We start from the raw sequence: 20,989 nt of genomic DNA, 5'->3' as shown, positions 1-20,989 counted from the left end.
GCAGGGGCAGATGTGGCACAACGTTTTTTTCTGTGAACTTTCTGGGGTAGATTTTAGCTTAAAGTGAGAAATTTCCAGCACCTAGTGCGGAGATGTTTTCCTCTGGCCAGATGGTTCTAACTGGTTTTAGTCAGCAATATCCTAATCCCAGGAATGTGGACCTCATTAGCAGGGAAGAGTGGTAGGGAGAGACCCAGAGAAGATGCTGAAGTCAATTAACAAACGGACAGAACAGACATCAGCCAGTTAAAAATTGTATCACTGGGTAGAATGGAACCTAAAGAAAGAGCACTTGTAATAAAGAAGTTCAATGGAGTCACAGAAGAGGCAGAAAATCTATACTTCCATTTCCTATTAGAAATGATCTACTTTGATCATCACTCCATCTGTTGCCAGGCCACAGTGAAAGTCAGCTGTTTGACCTTATCAATTATTTATAATCATAATATAATCTCAAATAAAAATAGGATGCATTGTGAAAAATATAAGACACAATGATCCATTCTTATCCCTAAGTGTGATAAAGATGAAGTCTGTCTTCCCCCACACCGAGGCCACAGTTACAGACCTCTGCAGGTGTTTGGTAAATCCCCAGATGCCAGGCACTGTGCCTGGTCAAATGATGACAAAATCCCTCTAAGAATGGGCTGTGTCATTAAAGGTGTCTGCCTTAGTCAGACCTCTTGAACTCCAAGGCTATTGCTCTCTACCTTTTGTTCTCTATAAATTTTTTTTTTAAGATTTTATTTATTCATTCATGAAAGACAGAGAGAGAGAGAGGCAGAGACACAGACAGAGACACAGGCAGAGGGAGAAGCTGACTCCATGCAGGGAGCCCGACGTGGGACTCGATCCCGGGACTCCAGGATCATATCCTGGGCTGAAGGCGGCGCTAAACCACTGAGCCACCGGGGCTGCCCTGTTCTCTATAAATTTATAAAACCAACCATACCAGCCTTTAGTTCACCAGCTCTCCTTAATACGTCCTCAGGTGGTACCATATTCATTCAGTTCAACAGACATTTATTACCCAGTGCCTACTGTGTGCCAGGCACTACGGGGTTCAGAGATGACTAAGAAACTGTTCCTGCTCTCAAGCGGCTTACAATCTGATGACATTCTAGTCCTTAACTTCAAGAAAATGCACTAAATGCAAAATTTTAGACTCCCCAAAGGCCATTTATTCATGGACTCTCTAGAGATCCATGAATCCTAGATTAAGAATTCGATCCAGGGACGCCTGGGTGGTTCAGTGGTTGAGTGTCTGCCTTCAGCTCAGGCTGTGACCCCTGGGTCCTGGGATCAAGACCTGCATCAGGCTCCCCGCAGGGAGCCTGCTTCTCCCTCTGCCTGTGTCTCTGCCTCTCTCTGTGTCTATTACGAATAAATTAATTTTTTAAAAAAGAATTCAATCTGTACAAAACCAATCATTCACAACCAAACACACAAACAGAAAGGAGTCCAGAGCAAGTTCTTCACACATGAATAATTGAGTTATAATTAGAAAAAGACAAAGAGTTTCAGAGCATACACAGATAGGAATCATACAGCATCCTTGGTTTACAACACGGTAGACTTAGGGAGACGGCAAAGTGAGTCTTGAAAGAAATATGTGTGCTGACCTTGAGAAGCACCTCAAGCTAAAATATGGCAACAGCCTAACTGGGTAGGACACTTTCTATTCCAACCTGCAGGACAGCTGCTTGGACCTCAGTTTCTTTTCTTAGTTAAAAATGAAAGTAGAAAAACAACCATTTTTGAAACTATGAACATAGAATAAACTAAGCAAGGCCAGATTTCATTTTTTTAGGGCTCAGTCAGTTCATGGATTCCCTAAAGAGAAGTGAAATTACTCCAGTTCCTTGTCTCATGCAAGAAGGCGGGAGGGGGGGGGCGGGGCAGGGGGGCGGCCATGGGGAGTTTCTGTTTGTTATTTTATGTTACCTCTGCATCGTATCTGACTGCAGCAGAGAACAGTGAAAACGCATTCTCGACAGTAATTCCGCGCTTGATAATGTGCTGACAAAGCTTTCTCAGTCGGTTTTCACAGTAAGACGTGGCCAAGTCCAAAAGACCTAAAAGCAAAAAGTATGGAAGGTTTAATCAAGTTTACGCTAATTTCCCACAATTTATGAACATACATATTTCATTTTGCCAAAAAGTTATGTAGATAAATCAGAAGTTCCTTAGTGAATAATACTCTAAAGTTTATTAAATAAATCCTTTTCATGCCTTACCTCCCCCCCCATCCCAGAACTGACCTCCCCTACACTCACTTCATACAACTTCTTCTACAACACAGAGGGGAATAAACAGGACCTCCCGCCCCGATTTTGTTTCCAAGATGAGATGCTAAACGCATTAAGCAATGTATACTTCAGTATCAACAGATTAACATAGTCCACGATCGTAACTTGTGGCCGCAATTTTTAACCATAATAATTATATAACACTATTTTTAAAGACATTTACTTCAAATACGGTCTGAAAGCCACGTAAAAACCAATAAATGACACACTTTCACACTTCAGCGCTATTAGACCATGAGAGGGATTCTGACCGCGCGGCTCGGCCCGTCCCGGCGGCTGAGGTACCTATAGCATCCTCGGGCGGCAGGTCCACTGCGTCTGTGTAGAGGTACTGGAGAAAGGCACGGTACACTGGGTAAGAAAACTGGTCTATTTCTATCACCTCCTTCATATCCTCGTTCCAGTAAGACTGGAACATGGAGCGAAAGTGCTCACACCTAAACAGAACATGGAAAGTTACCTAGTGCGGTATTACAGGCGTCCCTACCTACTGCTACACTGGGGCCCACACGCTCCAGGATCAGGAACCTTTCGCTAGCACAGGCTTTCGCATTCACTTCTTGCATATATTCACTTGCATTTTTTTGACGAGTATCTCCCATTAAATATTAAGAATTATAAACAGAGCCTAGAAGTACCACGCGGTACACCGAATATAATTTGACAGTCCTCATTCAGATCAACCACTCTGCTCACTTGTTTTTCTTAAAAAGTGTTGTAGGGAAATGCATTTTAACAATGAAATTAAAAGAAATTCAGGAATGAGAGTTCAAACCTTTGACTATATCAACATCATTTGGGGACCCCTGGGTGGCTCAGCGGTTGAGCGTCTGCCTTTGGCTCAGAGCGTGATCCTGGGGTCCCAGGATCGAGTCCCACATCAGGCTCCTGCATGGAGCCTGCTTCTCCCTCTGCCTGTGTCTCTGCCTCTCTCTGTGTGTCTCTCTCATGAATAAATAAAGAGAATCTTTAAAAAAAAATCATTCAAATAACTTATTTGGTTTTTAATTTTCACGTAATCAGCATATTCTTAAAATGGCTTTAAATGTTAACTGGATTACATTTAGGCTGATTATTATCCCATTACCTTACATGCTAATTTTCCTTCTTTTCTGATACATCTTCAAAACAGCCATCAGGCCTATATATTGTTCCTCTGCTTTGACCTGCTCCCTTTCCGATCCTCTCAAGCCTGTTACCAACTTATGTACAAAATATATTCACTAGGAGGGTCACAAATTTCAAAAAAACCTAAGCGGGTCTTTTTATGTAGTATTTGCATGTAAAAAAGCCACCTGCAGGAGAAACTAATTACTAAAGACTGAGATTTCTTAAGTAGGCAATATACTTCAGTTTTAAAAAGCCATCTTTCCAGGTCCTTTTAAAATGAGATGTGGTGTAAATAAACACAGTATTTTCAAAATCCATTCACAACTAAAAGAATGGCCCCAACTCCATAAGATATTGCTTCATCTGAATAGTAAAAAGAAATAGTTGTCTAGGCAAGGAATGAGCAATTGAAGGAAGAGACGGGCTGACCACAGGTTCACAGAAAAAAGGAACATTTCCAGTTCATCTTTTAATACATTGGTTCAGATATTTACTTTCTTAGTAATGACTGACATATAGCAGTAATGACTGATACATGGCTTTTGTGTTCCCTTATATCATGTTATTTTGTAAATAGATTTTTATTTTTTAAAGATTTTATTCATTCATGAGAGACACACAGAGAAAGAGACGCAGGCAGAGAGAGAAGCAGGCTCCATGCAGGGAGCCTGTCCGGGGACTCAATCCTGGATCCCAGGATCACGCCCTGGGCCAAAGGCAGACGCTCAACCACTGAGCCACGCAGGTGCCCCATGTAAATAGGTTTTTAACTAAATCTCAAAAGGGTCTTGTAAATGGGCAGTCCAACTCTCAATGGCCTCACTTCATACGCCTCTTTCTCAGTAACGGAAGCCTCAGGGAGCAAGGGTCCAAACGACTATTAATAAACACAATCCCGTCATCTATCTAAAGAACATTCCTTTAATTAGGAATTAGATGGCCCTCATGGTCAGAGACCCATTCTGGACCATGAGAGTTTTCTGCTTGGGGAAAAATGAATCTTTAAGTGTAAAAGAGGACATACTCTTCATTAACAATGTTTTAGATTTTTTTAAGCGTGTAAATTCATTTGTCAATGGAAATAAATAGTCACAAGATCCTCATTTAAAACACAATATAGGGATCCCTGGGTGGCGCAGCGGTTTAGCGCCTGCCTTTGGCCCAGGGCGTGATCCTGGAGACCCGGGATCGAGTCCCACGTCGGGCTCCTGGTGCATGGAGTCTGCTTCTCCCTCTGCCTAGGTCTCTGCCTCTCTCTCTCTCTCTCTCTCTCTGTGACTATCATAAATTAAAAAAAAAAAAAAAAAAATTTAAAAAAATAAAAATAAAAAAAAAATAAAACACAATATAGACAGGGCTCCTGGGTCGCTCAGTTAAGTGTCAGACTCCTGATTTCAGCTCAGGTCATGATCTCAGGGTGGTGAGATCAAGCCCCCGGCATCGCCCAGCACAGAGACTGGGATTCTCTCTCCCTTTCTCCCACCCTCGGCTCACAGCGCGCACACTCTCTCCCTCTCTCTCTCTCTCTCCCTCTCATTCTCTATCTAAAAAAAAAAAAAAAAAAAAAAGAAGGAAAAAGAAAAAACCCCAACACAATATAGACAAATATTTACACTACCACATGCCTTTTCAAAAAGGCACACGAGTGCACATTTACACACATGGGCAAAACTCTTTGATAACGCACGGATCCTATTCACAAAGATATTAAGTTGTACCATTTCTCTCTACTGCCAAGGCTATTATTCCTTTTCAGTCCCCATTTTGCGGAATAACAAAAAAAAAAAAAAAATGGAGAATGCAAAAAAAGAAAGAGTTATTGATATCTCTAAGCTCATGCAAAAATACCTGATTTTCAAAACAGCTTTATGCACATGGATATATTTCCCATCAATTCGAAACTTCAGATCAGCAGTTTCTGGACTATCAAATTCTTTCTTCAGTGATTCAGCAACTGTTAAAAAGTCTTCATGTTCTGAAGGCAAAAACACATTATTAATACAGAAAGCTCAGGAAACTTTCTAGAGTTATGAAAGATTTCAAAAAGATAACCATCAGCATGACGAATAATTCCATCAGATTTTTTTCAAGAATTCATGTCTTATTTGACAAATCAATTTCACTGTATCAAAATAAGTATCTTGAGTCTACAAACCACCTAAAATAAGTAGTTGGAAAGGCCGATTACCAGTCTTACATACTAAGTTAGACATTTTAAAATGTCTATTTTTTAAAAGTAGAAAAAGTTATAGTAGATTATATAACTACTTACTTAAAACTTCAGTGGTTCTCTTCAAGGACCAAGAATTTATCCATTTTCCTTGACCAAGACACCAAGAATACCTTTACTCTGCTTTGGGGTTGCTTCAAGGGGATGATAAGTTCAACCGAAGGAATGGCAAGAAAATAAATGTACCAGTGAAGTAGCAACGCTACACAGTCCTGTTCTTATACAGAGAAAACCTACATCCTAGGTATGTGGAAGGATACCACCTTAATCCTAAAAATAAAGGCACAAACATTAATGCCTACGTGCTATCTAAAACCAGAGCAAATTTACCCAGTAACAATGTATACACAAAGGGAACAGTTTCACAAAAACATGATCACATAGCCTGATAAGAACCGCTGGTACGACTATACGTAAGTAGTACTGTGTCCTTAGGAAGAAAGGTGAAGGCACTTGTACAAATTACATAACACCTTCCTGCGCCGTATATGCACGAGCAAAGGAAAACAAGTAGAAGGCTAACAGGGAAACAAAAAAGATTACTGAGCTCACTGGCAATGAACACAGGTGCTGTGAATAGAGGCAACAGGTGTGGACCGCCCGCAAGATGAGAATGGGGCTGTGTCTCAGCAGCCTGCTGCTCTTGGAGGAGCGACATCTGCTAAAACGGAGGCTGAAACTTAGCAAATAAGCTTATCTGTGAGCTTTTTTAAAAAAAATATTATATTTATTTGATATAAATATAGAGAGAGTGAAAGACAGAGACAGAGACAGCAAGAGAGAGCATGACTGGAGACGAAAGGGAGAAGCAGGCTCTGCACCAAGCAGAGAGCCCAAGGCAGGGCTCCATCCCTGGACCCCGGGACCATGACCCGACCTGAAGGCAGCCGCTTAATCGGCTGAGCCCCCCAGGCACCCCTCTCCAGGAGCTTTATCATCAGAATCTCGCAAGGAAATGGCATTTGCCCATACCCTCCCCTGAGCTCCCAGAATGAGAGCTCTCCTAACTATGGGGGAAAGTGGACAATCTCTCAAAAATCAGGTTTTCCCTGACCCCGTAACCTGGATCCCTGGCAAATAAAAGAAAGGAAATGACTAAGATGGCAAGGAGCCCAGAGATCTAAATTTCTGCCCCACCCATACACAAAATAGATTCCTATCAGTGCCCCCACTTCTGCATCAGTCCTAAGGGTTGAAATAACCCTTTTCCCCCTTTTGGTTCCGGGAAACAACTACAATAACTCCTTTCAGAGAAGTCTTCTTATGAGGTATTTCCTCACCATCTGACTTTTTTTCTAACACTCAGTTGAGATGGTAAACTGAGAGGAAAAAAACTCTTCTGACTTTTAGTGGGTAGATGGGAAAGAAATCACCTGGGAGATACTAAATGATCTTATCTTTTCCAAACAGTATTTAAAAATGTTACACCTTTTCTTCTGAAAAGGATGTCTTAAAAAAAAAAAAAAAAAGAGGATGTCTTTTCAGGATTAGGATTTTTGAGAGGTAAGTACCTGGAGAAGCCTTTCATAAACAGGTTAAGAAGCACACCGGAATATGAAGATGTACGCAGTGTGTGGCTGGACCTGCCGTACGTGCATGTGATTATGCTCAAATGTCCCATTCTGTTAACTATTTTTTTTTCAAATCACAACATTCACTGCAAAAAAAAGATATTGTAAAAAAATATATATTGTAGGCACAACGGAGGGGCTCAGTTAAGTGTCTGACTTGATTTTGGCTCAGAGCCCCGTGTCGGCTCCATGCTGGGTGGAACCTGCTTGATTCTCTCTCCCTCTGCCCTTCCTCACCCTCCACACACTCTCTTTAAAAAAAAAAAAAAAAGTATATATTGTATTATAGAGAACCTGGAAATGTTCTATTTATTTCACTTTGAATTAAGCAGCAGTTTAACTCTTCGTAAATACAGTTGCCCCCATGACCATAAAGACTGGTCACCTGATGATGACTGCCAGCTGTCTGACACGCCTGAGCATGACATGTATTACAAGGCTGGCCTTCACTATCAATTGCTAAAGCAATCCAAACCCTATTGTTGACAAGAGCTACTCATTTTCAAGCACAGGCCATCATGACCCACTTATTCCCTCTGCATATAAAGAACAACACAGAAGAAAAGCATCAGCAAAAATGGCAGAAATGTACAAGAAATAAAAGAGTTTAAACTCCTCTTGTTGATGGCTACTCAGCTTTATGACACCTCACCATTTTCCATCAATGAACTCTTGAAAAAGACAATATTCAGAAAAGGGACAGATCTATATAACCAAAGATCATCCTAAATTATACTACCCTAATACCTTGGTTTTTATGCCCTTCTGACATAAAAGTACTTGAGATTGGTTTAAAGAAAAGGAGAGAAGAAAGTGGAATTAACGTGCCATCCTAAAAATCACAAGTTTTTCATTTTTTACCGTTCGTTTTTGGTTCATATTGAATTACATAATAAATTTAGTATAACAAGAACACTTAAATACAGGTTATTCAAAAAAAAAAGGCTACTCAAACAAATATTTGGACACAAATACTATAACAGCAGTATTCATAGCAGTCAAAGGTGGAAACCATCCATCAAATGTTATCCATAGTTGCATGGATAAATAAAATGTGGTCTATACATAAAACACACTTTCATTCAGCCATAAAAAATTAAGTACTGATATATACAACACGGATAAGCCTCAAAAACATCAAGTAAAAGAAGCTAGACCCAAAAGGTCACACATTGTATGGTTCCATTTATAGAAAATACCCAGATCACGTAAATCCCTAGAAACTAAAAGCAAATATGTGATGGCCAAGGATGGGGAAAGGGAGAATGAGGAGCAACGGCACAACAGGTACAAGGCGATGAAAATGTTTTAGAACTGGATATAAATGGTGTTTGCACAACACTGTGGACATACTAGATGCCTCTGAATTGTACACTTTCAATGGTTTACTTTATGGATGTAAATCTCACCTCAATTAAAATGAAAGCACTAAAGGGGAGAAAATAAGAAGTCCTATAACATTTTATAACATACGAACACATTTTATTATGCAAATCTAATTTGAGGAAAGGAATTAAAGCTTTTGGAGAATAAAACATTCTAGAACCTGAAGGAGCCCACAACCAGCAAACATAGAAGCACTGGCCAGTCGCTAGTACCGCTCTTTTTCTGAGTGGAAGCAGCCCTGGGCTTTCTTACCTACAGACAGGAGGCGCCACGAGACGGCAGGCGTGGCAAAGCAGGCAAACACGTCGTCGGTGCAGGAGAAGTGGGTGAGGTGAGGCAGGACCACCGACTGGCCCCGGCACTGGCCCCACATGTACACGTGCCCGCCCTGGGTCTTGGCTGCCGACGTGTGCGCCGAGTGGCAAGCCGCGATCTCTACCACCCTGGAAAATTTTAAGAAAAATGTATGTCATTTATTTATCAGAGACGCCTACAGCACACAGCAGAAGATAGAAGATAGAGGTCATGCTTAAAGCACTGCACACAACAGCTCCCGACAGGGACATCAGCTGTCAAATCAGGCATGAGGACAAAACCAGAAGATCACAGCAAGAGTACCGTGGTCTCCCCTGGCTCGCTGCTCCACTCCTCATCCTAACCTCATTCCCAAGGTTACTAACTAACTAACACAAACTGTTGAGGAAAACTTGGAAGAAGGGACTAGAAACCAAAGTAGGTGAGGAAAGTGGACAGAGGCAAAATATCCTGATAGTTCCCAGGGCTTAGCCAGTGGCAAAAAAAAAAAAAAAAAAAGTACCTTCTTTAATATGACTTTTTCTCTCACCCCTTAAATAAGCACTGGCCTTGGGGTAATGGACTCTGAACTCCTAATCCAAACGGACACCATGCCAGACACATTTCTCAGTATGCTTCTTAGGCACGGTTCCACAATCAGAAGTCAACCCTCTAAAACTTAGTGGGCAAAAACTCACGATTTGGCTGAACAAAGCATTTATTCCGGCAACACACATTAAATCAAATCAATATTTAAATTGATATTGTCCTTTTAAGAGATTTTATTTATTTAAAAGCTGTTTTAGTTGGCTCAAAGGGAAAGTCTGTACTACAGTCTGAATTTCTACATGGTGATAGACCCTACTTTGCTTCCCTACTAGACGGGTCACAAGAAGTCAGTAAGAATTATACCAGGATGCACTAATGCCCACCAATCACAGACGGTTATTTTTGAAAGCTGCACAAGAATAATACCAAGTTCATGTTCCTTCTGGCTGCGACTCAAACTCTTGTTCAAAATAACAATGTTAATAAAAAGAAGAGTTACAAAAAAAAAAAAAAAAAAAAAGAAGAGTTACAAAGCCAAACTCCATAGCTTCAGCACACACAGTCCCAAGTCCAAAACCACACATATAATCCCGAGACACATTACAGCCCAGTTACCTTTCTTTCTCCACCATGATGTGTGCCGGGCTTAGCAGGTTATTTTTATTGCCAGTTCCCAGCTGCCCATACGTGTTAGCTCCCCAGGCATAGAGCAAGCCCTCATCTGTTAGTGCTAGAGTGTGTGCATAGCCGCAGACAATCTGCAAGTAAATTTAAATGGTCACCGTAAATAGGAAAACAGGAAGGGCGGGGAAAACATCTACCTAAAGGTCACAGCCAGCTTCTGCAGAATGCCAATTCATCATCAGGTATGGACTGACATTCTCTGGAACATTAAAGAAGCATTAGAAAAGCCTAAGACTGAGACCACTAGATTTTTCCAATTGCTTTTTTTTTTAACTTGTCAAGACTGATGTGTCACCCCCGTGGTGTCCTTTCTCATCATGAGAATTTAGGGAAGATAGAATTTTAAATGTGGAAGATGAAAGCACACAGTATTGTCTGAAATAGATTCACTGGAGAGTAAATCTCCAACTTTCTCCAAGTCCGAGCAGAGAGCTAGACAGGGGGAGGCGCGGCGGAGCCCAGCACACGTACCTGGTTCACACACACACTGTGCAAAGCTGCCACTCTCACAGGGGTCAGCTGATTGCCATTGTTTCCCAAGCCTAGCTGACCATTGCCATTGTAACCCCAGCCATAGACCTTAGAAAGAAAGGGAGAGAACAGGCTTTTAAAACTGGTAGTAAAAATAATAATAATAAAACTGGTAGTAAGAGGGACAATATAACATGCAGTCCATCTAGACAAATCAAGTACTTTTCCATTTCCAACACCCAATTCTACTCCATGTGATCCTGGAAGGGATCTCCAAACAGAAGGGAACTGGGGGGCAGGCGGGGGTGGGGAGGCAGATAACAGAATTTGGCATGAGCTCCTACACCCATAACTTACTGTTTGGATAGCCTTGGGGCAAGTCATTTAATCTCATTTTATAAATGAGGAAGCTGATGCTCGTTAACAATTATTAAGCACCTTTTATAGGCCAGAGCAGGATAAAAGGTACTAGGGATACATTTTCGGTTGCAGTTTAACAAGAGAGATGGACACAGGCCAACTCTTTGCAGCCAGGTGGCGAGCGCTAGCCTGGAGATGCCATCAAGGCACTATGAGAGCAGAGAAGGGACAGGAGTTAGCTACAGGAGGCAAGTCGAGGACAGACTTTCAGAAAGCACGTCTGAGCAGGGCTGAAGGATAACTGGAAGTGAAGGTGCCCCAGGGAGAGGACACAGAATGTGCTGGAGGCAGACTCCAAAAACAAGCAGGTGGGGCTGGCAGGACACCTCCAGCAGAGCGGCAGGGCAAAGCACTACGAGGGGAAGGGAAGGCCAAGGGGATCAAGGGCCAAAACACGTAACAGGGCCAGGAGAAGGCATCGAGGGGTCTTCCGCTGAAACATTCCAAAACCAAGATTAATATTGGAACATCTTGGAAAGATCATGCCGGCTGCATATAAGGGTGCCTGGACCACGTGAGGCCAGAGGCAGGACGGCCATTCAGCAGATAAACGTGTCTGTCCTTAGCACACGGATGAGCTCTGCCGAGGCGGTGACAGTGGGACGGGAGAGAACAGACGGGAAAGAAGGTCCAAAGAAGACACAACAGAACGTGGTGACCCCTTAGAAATCTGGCAAAGGGAGGCAACAGCTGGAGGAAGCAGAGCTGGACGGAGGTCAGCCAGCAGCGGCGAGGGTTAGAAGAGCAAGCATGGGACGCAGGACCAAGCACCGACCAGGAACAGAGTAAAGGTCTGGTCAAACGAGAAACCTGAAATGTGGGGCTGCACCTCAGCGATGTGGGCAAACAGATGGGGCTTTTCAGGGCCATGGGACAGAAGGGGAAGGGGGACAGAGGACCTAAGGTACTAGCAAGAGGCGGTTAAAAGCACTTTCCACATCATAAGAGCAACAGGTTTTAAATTTCCGCAGAGAAATCTGGCCACAGCCATCAAAGGTCTTAATGGCATAGCCCCGACCCAGAAATCTCATTCCTGTGAACTTTTTCAATAGAATACTTACATAAGTGTGCAAAGATACACAGGAGCTCAGAAAGTCAGTGCTACAAGCTTGATAACAGCAAAAATTTAGGAACAATTGAGATTTCCATTAGTAGAGCTCTGGGTGGGGGTGATCCACACACAGAAAACTAAGCAGCCATTATAATGGAAAGCAGCTACAAACGGTCTGATAATAGGGGTAATCATCTGTGTTGTCAGCAGAAGCTCACAGCAGAATCGAATCAATCCCAGAGAAAACCAATACCCATGACAATCCCATTTTTTTATACTAAACAACTGTATTCACCCATATAGAACTGCTTATAGAGAAGAGGATATTTATTAAACTATTACTAAAACTGGAGAAAAGGTACTCACTTTTTACTTTCCATGTTTCATTTCCTTTGTGACAATAACCACATAATTATAATTTTGAAATTAAATTCATTTTTAAAAAATAAAGGAATAGTGAAAGAATACTGGGTTGGAGGATGTCCAATGACTATCCCAAGAAATTCTGAAATCATCCAAGATGACATCAAGATTGATTCAAAAAATAAGTTAACACATCTGGTGAACATGGCATGAGAGAGACCTGTCAAATCACTATGTTGTACGCCTGAAACTAATGTAAAAGTGTGCGTCGACTCTACTTCAATAAAAAAAGAAAACAAAAACAAGAGAGAACAGATTGGTGGGGGCTGGGAGGCGGGGCAAAATGGGTGAAGGACGTCAAAAGGTACAAACTTTAGTTATAAAATAAGTCATGGGGCTATAACATACAGCATGATGACTCTAGTTTATAACACTGTATCCAAAAGTTACCGAGAGAATAATCTTAAAAGTTCTCATCACTAGAAAAAAACTGTGTAGGGACAGATATTAACTAGACTTAGGTGGTAATCATCTTCACCTATATGCAAGTATTGAATCATTATGTTGTACACCTGAAACCAATATAATTTATGCCAATTATACCTCGATAAAAATAATTAAAAAAAAAGAAGTTAACATAGGGGAGTATTCAGAAAACTCTCAAGCACGCTAGCACCGCAATGCATAATCCCTACATCTATATCCACAGACCTGTCTTGGTGGGGCGCTGGGCGGCTCAGGCAGTTAAGCGTCTGCCCTCATATCAGGTCATGATCTCGGGGTCCTAGGATCGAGCCCCAGGTCCTGTTGGCTCTCTGTGCAGAGGGAAGTCCACCTCTGCCTCTCCCTCTCCCCCTGGCTAATGCTCTCATGCGTGCGCTTGCTCTCTCGTGTGTTCTCTCTCAAATGAATAAAATCTTTTAAAAAAAAATCACTTCAAAGACATTTATCTTTGTATAATTTTGCTTCACTAAGACATTCACAGATTCACAGGTCCGTGCAAGTAAAAGTTACAGCCAGAATAATTGTATAGAAATAACCATCAGCTCAAAGGGAACCATGGTAAAGAACCACCAAAAGCTGACTTTTTTAAAAGTAACCAACAACAATTAGGACAAAAAAATTCTGCTTTTGCAAGTTGCTTCCTCCTGTGAGCAAACATTCCAGATGCAGGCCCCCTGGAGTCAGTCACTGCTTACAAACATTAGCTAACTTTAAATAACGCACACTTGATTTTTTTCATTGGATGAAAAAGGTAGTATCAAATTCTTCATTACATTAAATCACAAACACCTATGGACATTAGACTATTTGGATCTCACGAAAAAATAAAATTTAGACACATTAGTATCCTTACTTGCAGATAAATCTTGGAATTTAAAAATTCATACGGAGGAGCAAACACCCTCTAGATACTCTTCAATAACTAATCAGCCAACTATCAAGGAAACTATCAAAACAAAGCACTTTCCCTTCCATGATCTCATACATGCTCCTCATGGAGAAAATGATGTTTCACTGAGAGAGGAGGTGAGGGCAGGGGTGGGGGCAGAGCACAGAGACAGCTCACCTCACCATTGTCCAGAACAGCCATGGATGAGGTCTGACCACAAGCAATGCCAACCACCCTCTTAATATGTAAACAGTTTGTGACTTTTCGAGGAGTTGGTTGATTCGTTGTAGATCCTGATCCCACCTGGCCACAGTTGTTATAGCCCCAAGCAAATACCTACGCGAAACAAGGGGGAAAAAAATTACTAGTAACAGGGTGAAAATTCTAGCTCTAACACATATTAATAACCATAAAATAAAAATAAATCCACTTAATGAATATTTACAATGTGCTACACGGCTCTAAATGCTTTCCAGGCATTAACTTCCTTAATTCTCATAGTAATCCTATAAGGTGACCCTGGGTAGGTACTATTTTCACCAGCATTTTATATATGGAAATGGAAACAGAGAGTTTGGGTGACCTTACCTGAGGTTCCACACCAGTAAGTAGTAAATGTGGAATGTGAACCCAAGAAGTCAGCTGTGCTCTTAACCACTATGCTGTCTTGCCTCTGTAATTCTGACAGAGGTGATTTTTCAATCTGGCATCAATAGGAAATAAGGCATACACTACCTAAGTAGCAGTGATATGAAAAATCTGCTTAACTTTTTGGGCACAGATATACTTTTCTTTGCCTTCATGGAAAGCATTCAGAACCCTACAGTGCTCTTCCCTGCCACGCTAACCACCAATACTGAACATTACGTAAGCTTTCCCGGTGACTGCCAGCCATCATGATTGTAATTACCAATCACAGTTACACAGTAAGGCTCACAAGTACCAAAGGGATGTCTGTCCCTACAGAAACGACATCAGGTTGTTAGGTACTGTTTTCTCGGGGTTCTCACCAAGCAGCCCCCCTCCTCAAATGCATCCTGCATACGCTTGGCCTGTGACTTGCCACAATGTGAAAACCAGATTTCTAACAAGACACATGTAGACCTCTAAACTAGTTAAGATCTAGTAAGAAAGATGAGAAACAAAACAAAAAATCACTTCAAGTTAATTACCAACTAAGCCTATCAGACAAGAGTGTGACCAGAAAGAAGAATTAGATGGGGTGGGGGGTGGGGGTGGGGTGACAGCCCGGGAAGGAAGCTCCTCCCAAACTAGGAGAATTTCTAAGGGCCCCGCCCCTCTCCCGTGCCCCAAGAGGTTGTCCTCACATATCCTGAGGTCTGGCTTCCACGATTCTTTCCTCTGTCAGCACTTCCTAGCTAAGCTCACGTGTCTGACACTGCCTGAGACAGTAAAACCTATGGTTCATGCCTTCACAGAACATGCACTATAGGTTCACTTCATGGGTACAAAAGAACCTGCAAAACTTCCTGAAACTGGATTCCCAGGAGTATCTAGGATAATAATGCAAATCTTTAGCACAATTATCCAAAGTAGCATATGCTGGGACGCCTGGGGGGCTCAGCAGTTGAGCGTCTGCCTTCAGCCCAGGACGTGACCCCGGGGTCCTGGGATCGAGTCCCACATCAGGCTCCCTGCATGGAGCCTGCTTCGCCCTCTGCCTGTGTCTCTGCCCCTCTCTCTCTCTGTGTGTTTCTCATGAGCAAATAAATAAAATCTTAAAAAAAAAAAAAGCATGTGCTTACAGTTAAAATAAACCAGGAATCCACGCTGCACAAAGGAGGGAATTCTAACTTTAACAATCATCCTTCAGGCACTTCTCAAGTATCCCAAGCTCCCTTGCAATGTAGCTGCCTTTTATTTAAAAACGGACCGGGTTCCACCAACCAAAGGCAGACTAGCCAACTGTGGATTCAAGGTGTAAGATCTGGGTGCTACGCCTAGTTCCAGCACATCTCACCCATGAAACCTTGCTCTCCCTCAGCTGCTCTGGTTTCCTCACCCATAACCTGCCCTACATAATAAAATCACTGTTAACACCACTGAGGGATTTTAAACAGGAGAACAATACGATCTGTGTTTTAGAAATCACAGGAGTAGGGGAGTGGGGGGGTGGGCTGGGTGGTGTTGGCGGTTGGCGCCCCCGTCTTGGTTTCAGCTTAGGTTGTGATCTCGGGGTCGTGAGATTGACCCCCGCACTGGGCTCCTTGCTCAGCACGGAGTCTGCTTGAGATTCTCTCTCCTGCTCCCTCTGCCCCTCCTGCTCATGCTCTCTCTTTCTAAAATAAATAAATAAATCTTAAAAAAAAAAAAGTCACAGGGGGCAGGGAGGTAAAACTTAACAGGTAGACAAATTAAAAAGCTATAGAATAAAAGAGATCATGGCAATAACCCAGGCAGATAACCCAAGGTCTGACCTAAGGTTACAGAGATGAAGAGAAATAAAATGAGACAAAAGATTAGAAGGTAGAGTCAGAGGAGCAACCTTTAAGATAAGCATGGAACTTGGGGGTGAGTAAGTGGCACAGCACCTACTGCAATGTTGGCAAAGTTATTTTCTATGACATCATTACATTTACCAAAAAGCAAAATAGACTTTAACGGATGGGATAGTTTAAAAGAATTAAAGTACAGAACTTGGTCAACGCATCTGATTTATAGTCTTAGCCATAAGAGCAGGAGACTCAACTCCTTAAGGCTGAAGTCTACTAGCATCAAAAGAGCAGTTGTGATCACATAGGTTATCTTAGAAAAAGAGTGTGTTCCCACGTGATTTTAGTTGTGCGCACAGGGCTACTAAGTTTCCACTATACCAAATATAAATATGGTCATTATTTTATTTTTTAAAAGGCACTTTCACAGTAGTCAAAAGTGCTAACAACCCAAATACCCTTCAACAGATAAATGGATAAATATGGCATATACGCACAATGGAATATTATTCAGCCTTGAAAAGGGGGGAAATTCTGACACCTGCTCCAACGTGGATGAACCCTGACAACATTATGCTCAGTGAAACAAGGCAGTCAGTCCTACAGGATAAGCACTGCACGATTCCACTCATAGGAGGTACCTAGAGTAGTCAAACTCAAGAAGACAGAATGGTGGTCACCAGGGGCTGGGAGGAGGATGGAGAGTTATTGTTTAGTAAATATAGATTCAGCTTTGCAAGATAAGAAGACTTCTGGCAGATGGATGGTGATGATGGCTGGGTAATAATGTAAATATACTTTAACGTCACTCAACTGACATTCAATAAATCACATGGGTATAAAAATATGTAAGTTTATTTTAAACATATAAAATTTGCGATCCTAACCATTTTAAGCGGTTAGAGACCACGGCAATGGTCCAGGCATATGATAAAATGGTTACAGGAAGTGGTTCTCACACATCCTGAGGTCTGGCTTCAACAATTCTTAAAAATGACTAGGATGGCAATTTTGTATTATGTGTATCTTACCACAGTTTGAAAATAAAGAATAAAAGCGGGGCACTTACCTCTCCATCAGCTGCCAGAGCCATTGAATGATGTGAGCCACAAGCTACTTCAACCACTTGCTTGATCAAGAGATTGGTACAGACTTGGATGGGAGCAATGCCTTGGTTGGTGGTCCCATTCCCAAGCTGGCTATATCCATTGTGCCCCCAGGCATAAACGACTCCATCTATATAAGACGGCCACACACAAAGAATCAACTCCAAGAAGGAATGGTAACTCCTATACTTTCTTTCCTGGACTTCGCACATCTTACTCTCCAACCTTATCTTCTAGGTTAATGACAAGTCCTTTCTTGAATGATTTTACATCTGTCTACCTTGTTTTCTCATCTGTACCTCACCTCTTTTCCTTACCCTTCATCAATGGTTACTTTGTAGGGAAGAGGAGGCAACGTAAAAGAAATTAAGATTGGAGAATCTTTTGGTAATCAAAAATTTAAATGTGACAAATAAAACTATACAAGAATTAGAAGGAAAAAAACTAGTGCATGCCTCTGTAACCTGGGAATAGGGAAGACTTTCCTATGACTCAACATCCAGAAGCAATAAAAGGAGTGATAAATCTATTCACATTTTTCTTAAGACTTTACACGGAAAAAAAAAAAAAACCCATGGGCAAAGAAAAAATTAAATATTAGAAAAAATACTAATAATTTCTATTACTAAGAGATAATACCTCTAATGTAAAAAGAGCTTCTACAAATACACAAGACAAAGACCAAGAACCTTTCAGAAATATGAACTGATGGTTCACAGGGAAAGAAATGTAAATGACTCTTAACCATATGAAGAGATGCTCACCCTCTTAAGAAGAAAAATGCAAATTCAGAAGATGGGACTCCTACTCAGCAAGGCTACCACCTAGCCACTACCGGTGCCAGAAGCCCCCCCATGTCAGAAACAAAGACCAGTAAAGAGTCCCTGATACAGCATCACCCTTTTAAAGAGACCAACTAGGTATCTGGTAGTAAGTGGACTCTAACGGACCCTTTCCATCCTGGAAGGAGCTGCCACGCATACTAACAGAAATCAACATATAATCGGGGTACATGTCTCCTGCCCACAAGGACTCAGCACAACTCTATGGGGACTTACAGAGTATTTAATCCACAGAGTATCTGATCCCACAAAACATCTCATCAGACCAAGGCACCCACTTTTAGCAAAAGAGGTACAGTAGTGTTCACATGGCCATGGGGCTCCTGGTCCTACCTCATGTACTGCAGCATGCACAAGATGCCAGCTGGACACAGCGATGACAAGCTGGCTGAAGGCACAGCTGAGGCATCAGCCTGGAGATGAGACCATGTGAAGATGGGATGCTAAGCCCCAAGGTACAGATTCGAAATCAGTGACCACTGTATGGTGCTGTTTCCCTAAGAGGTACAATACATGGGTCCAGGAACCAAACTGAATTATGTGAGTGACCCTACTGAGTAACCATCACCCCCAGGGACCAACTTGGGGAATCTGTGCATCCTGTCCCTGAAATGACAGGTTCTGTAGGTTCAGAAGTCCTGGTTCCCTAAGCAGAAACACTTCCACAAAGGGATACGGAAAGAATTCCACTGAACTTGAAGTGACGGCTGCCACAGGCACTCTGTGTTCCTCTAGGCAAAGGACCAACGGGAAAAAAAAAGAAGTCACCCCCACTCCCGGCAGGGGCAACTGACCCAGTCAGCAGGAAGAGGAAGGACAGCTACTACGTAATGGGAACAAGAGAGGAATGTGCTTGGCAAGGACGTGAAATTTGGTACTTTCGGTGCACACTTGCCCAACACTGGTGGTAAACTGAAACATACAGTAGCCACAGCCAGAGTACAGCATGGTTAGGGGCTCGTATACCTCACGGATGAGCATCTGGGTCACACAGGTCAGCCCCCTGGGCCAGACGCTAGCCAAACGTAAAGGGACTCTAGAAGGAGTGCTAGAGGATGGAGGCAATGAGTATCAGTTGTGGCCATGAGACTGGCTGCAGCAGAGAGGCCATAATTCATCCCACCAACAGTCTTCTTGTTTTTCCTAGGAAAAGAGGCCCTCTAGAATCTGGAGGAGCTATTCCCAAAACTCATCAGAAGACATGGATCTGAGCAGTACATGGGACAGAATGGATGAAAGCTGTGCTGTGTCACTCAGATGCCCCTCAGGATTAAGGACCTCATTCTTGGGCAGCCCGGGTGGCTCAGCGGTTGAGTGTCTGCCTTCAGCTCAGGGCGAGATCCTGGAGTCCCAGGATCAGGTCCCACATCGGGCTCCCTGCATGGAGCCTGCTTCTCCCTCTGCCTATGTCTCTGCCTCTATCTCTCTCTCCATGTCTCTCATGAATAAATAAAATCTTAAAAAAAAAAAAAAAAAAAAAAAAAAGGACCCTATTCTCCGGATGCTAGGCTGCTACCAGCTGCCTGTTCTCAGCCATTGGTCCTCTCCAGATTTGCCCTTGGCAATCACCTTCTTGCTTATACATTATTTTACTATTTTAAAATAGTATATATACTTATCTCTTCCCTTTATACGTGATGAAGCATAGGAAAAGTGACCTTCATGAGATGGTCTCCATTCCCCAGAAAGCTTTCAAAGCAGCCCCATCCAACGGGGTACCAGCATCTATTTCCCCAGCCCTGCTCTTGCCACACGGTCTCTGACAGACTAAAGGGCAAGCTTCAGAGTCACGTGAGGGTCTGGCAAAATCACCAAAGGATGGAACAGTGCAACCATACGGGGCTAGAAGGGAATGTGGGGGTGGGAAGGGCACGGGACAGGGAGAGCACAGAGGGGGAAAGAAGCATCCCATGAAGTTCTGACCTTCAAGGACACTTGGCCTTCAGAGACCGGATGCTGAGTCGGAGAAGTGGTCAGAAACAAGTAACTTTATAAGTAACCTAATTTAATGTTGATTCAGAAGACAAAAAAGAATTCTATAAGCCCTAAGTCTACATGGAAAATGATAATACTAAATGAATATTGATCTTCAGAGTAGTCACCAGATGGGACTAATTTTTTTTTTAAAGAAAGGCGAACTGCCACATGTAATGCTTTATTTGGACGTGTCTAAGGTCTTGGAAGCTTGACTACCCTATGTTCTCCTACAAATGGACTTTGAGAGCTTGTCTGGAGGTTCTAGCAGGGGAGCGCACCTACTCGTACACCCCTGACAATTTGGAGAGGGTGGGGAAGGTCATTCTCTCTGAGCACGCAGCATCCGGAGGGATGCACATGGAGCGGTGAGGGAGGAAGGGGACACCCACCACCCAGTCAGAGTAGCTGTATCAACCCTAGCGATCAACAGGGTGACAGATGTGGCAACCAGATCACTCTCACATCCTAGATTCCAATTTAATAATGCAGCACTGATCAAAACATTCCTAAAATGCACACAGGTTAGTAAAGCATGAAGAATTGAACACATTTTTAATCTCTATTCTTTCCCCAAAAACCTACTGAAATACAGTGAAGGGAACAATTTTCTTCAAAAAAGGCACAAACACTCAAGGACAAAAAGGACAATAAAGAAGAAAATAACAATAGCAGGGATGTGAACAAAATTTTGGAAGATGGAAGGCAGACAGATGTGGTAAGTTAACACGGCCAACCAGAGAAGGGACTATCCACGTCTGCAAAAGGAGAAGCCAATTACAA

At 42.5% G+C, this 20,989-nt stretch overlaps 1 protein-coding gene across 2 annotated transcripts in view; it reads right to left on the bottom strand.

Moving 5' to 3' along the window:
• The window catches only part of RCBTB1 (RCC1 and BTB domain containing protein 1), a 48,068-nt gene that overhangs the window by 6,954 nt on the left and 20,125 nt on the right, over window positions 1-20,989 (bottom strand). For both annotated transcript variants that reach the window (XM_038569460.1, XM_038569461.1), the window contains exons 5-12: window positions 17,354-17,520; window positions 14,009-14,167; window positions 10,605-10,712; window positions 10,065-10,207; window positions 8,859-9,049; window positions 5,268-5,394; window positions 2,595-2,746; window positions 1,945-2,075 (exon numbers count right to left, since the gene is read on the bottom strand). In XM_038569460.1, the coding sequence (XP_038425388.1) occupies window positions 1,945-2,075; window positions 2,595-2,746; window positions 5,268-5,394; window positions 8,859-9,049; window positions 10,065-10,207; window positions 10,605-10,712; window positions 14,009-14,167; window positions 17,354-17,520 (1,178 nt within the window). The remainder of the gene's footprint in view (window positions 1-1,944; window positions 2,076-2,594; window positions 2,747-5,267; window positions 5,395-8,858; window positions 9,050-10,064; window positions 10,208-10,604; window positions 10,713-14,008; window positions 14,168-17,353; window positions 17,521-20,989) is intronic.

The sequence above is a fragment of the Canis lupus genome, chromosome 22 (assembly GCF_011100685.1).
Source record: "Canis lupus familiaris isolate Mischka breed German Shepherd chromosome 22, alternate assembly UU_Cfam_GSD_1.0, whole genome shotgun sequence".
Classification (NCBI taxonomy): Eukaryota; Metazoa; Chordata; class Mammalia; order Carnivora; family Canidae; genus Canis; species Canis lupus.
The sequence above is the reverse complement of the archived record's forward strand: the minus strand, read 5'-3'. Positions and strand labels throughout refer to the sequence as shown.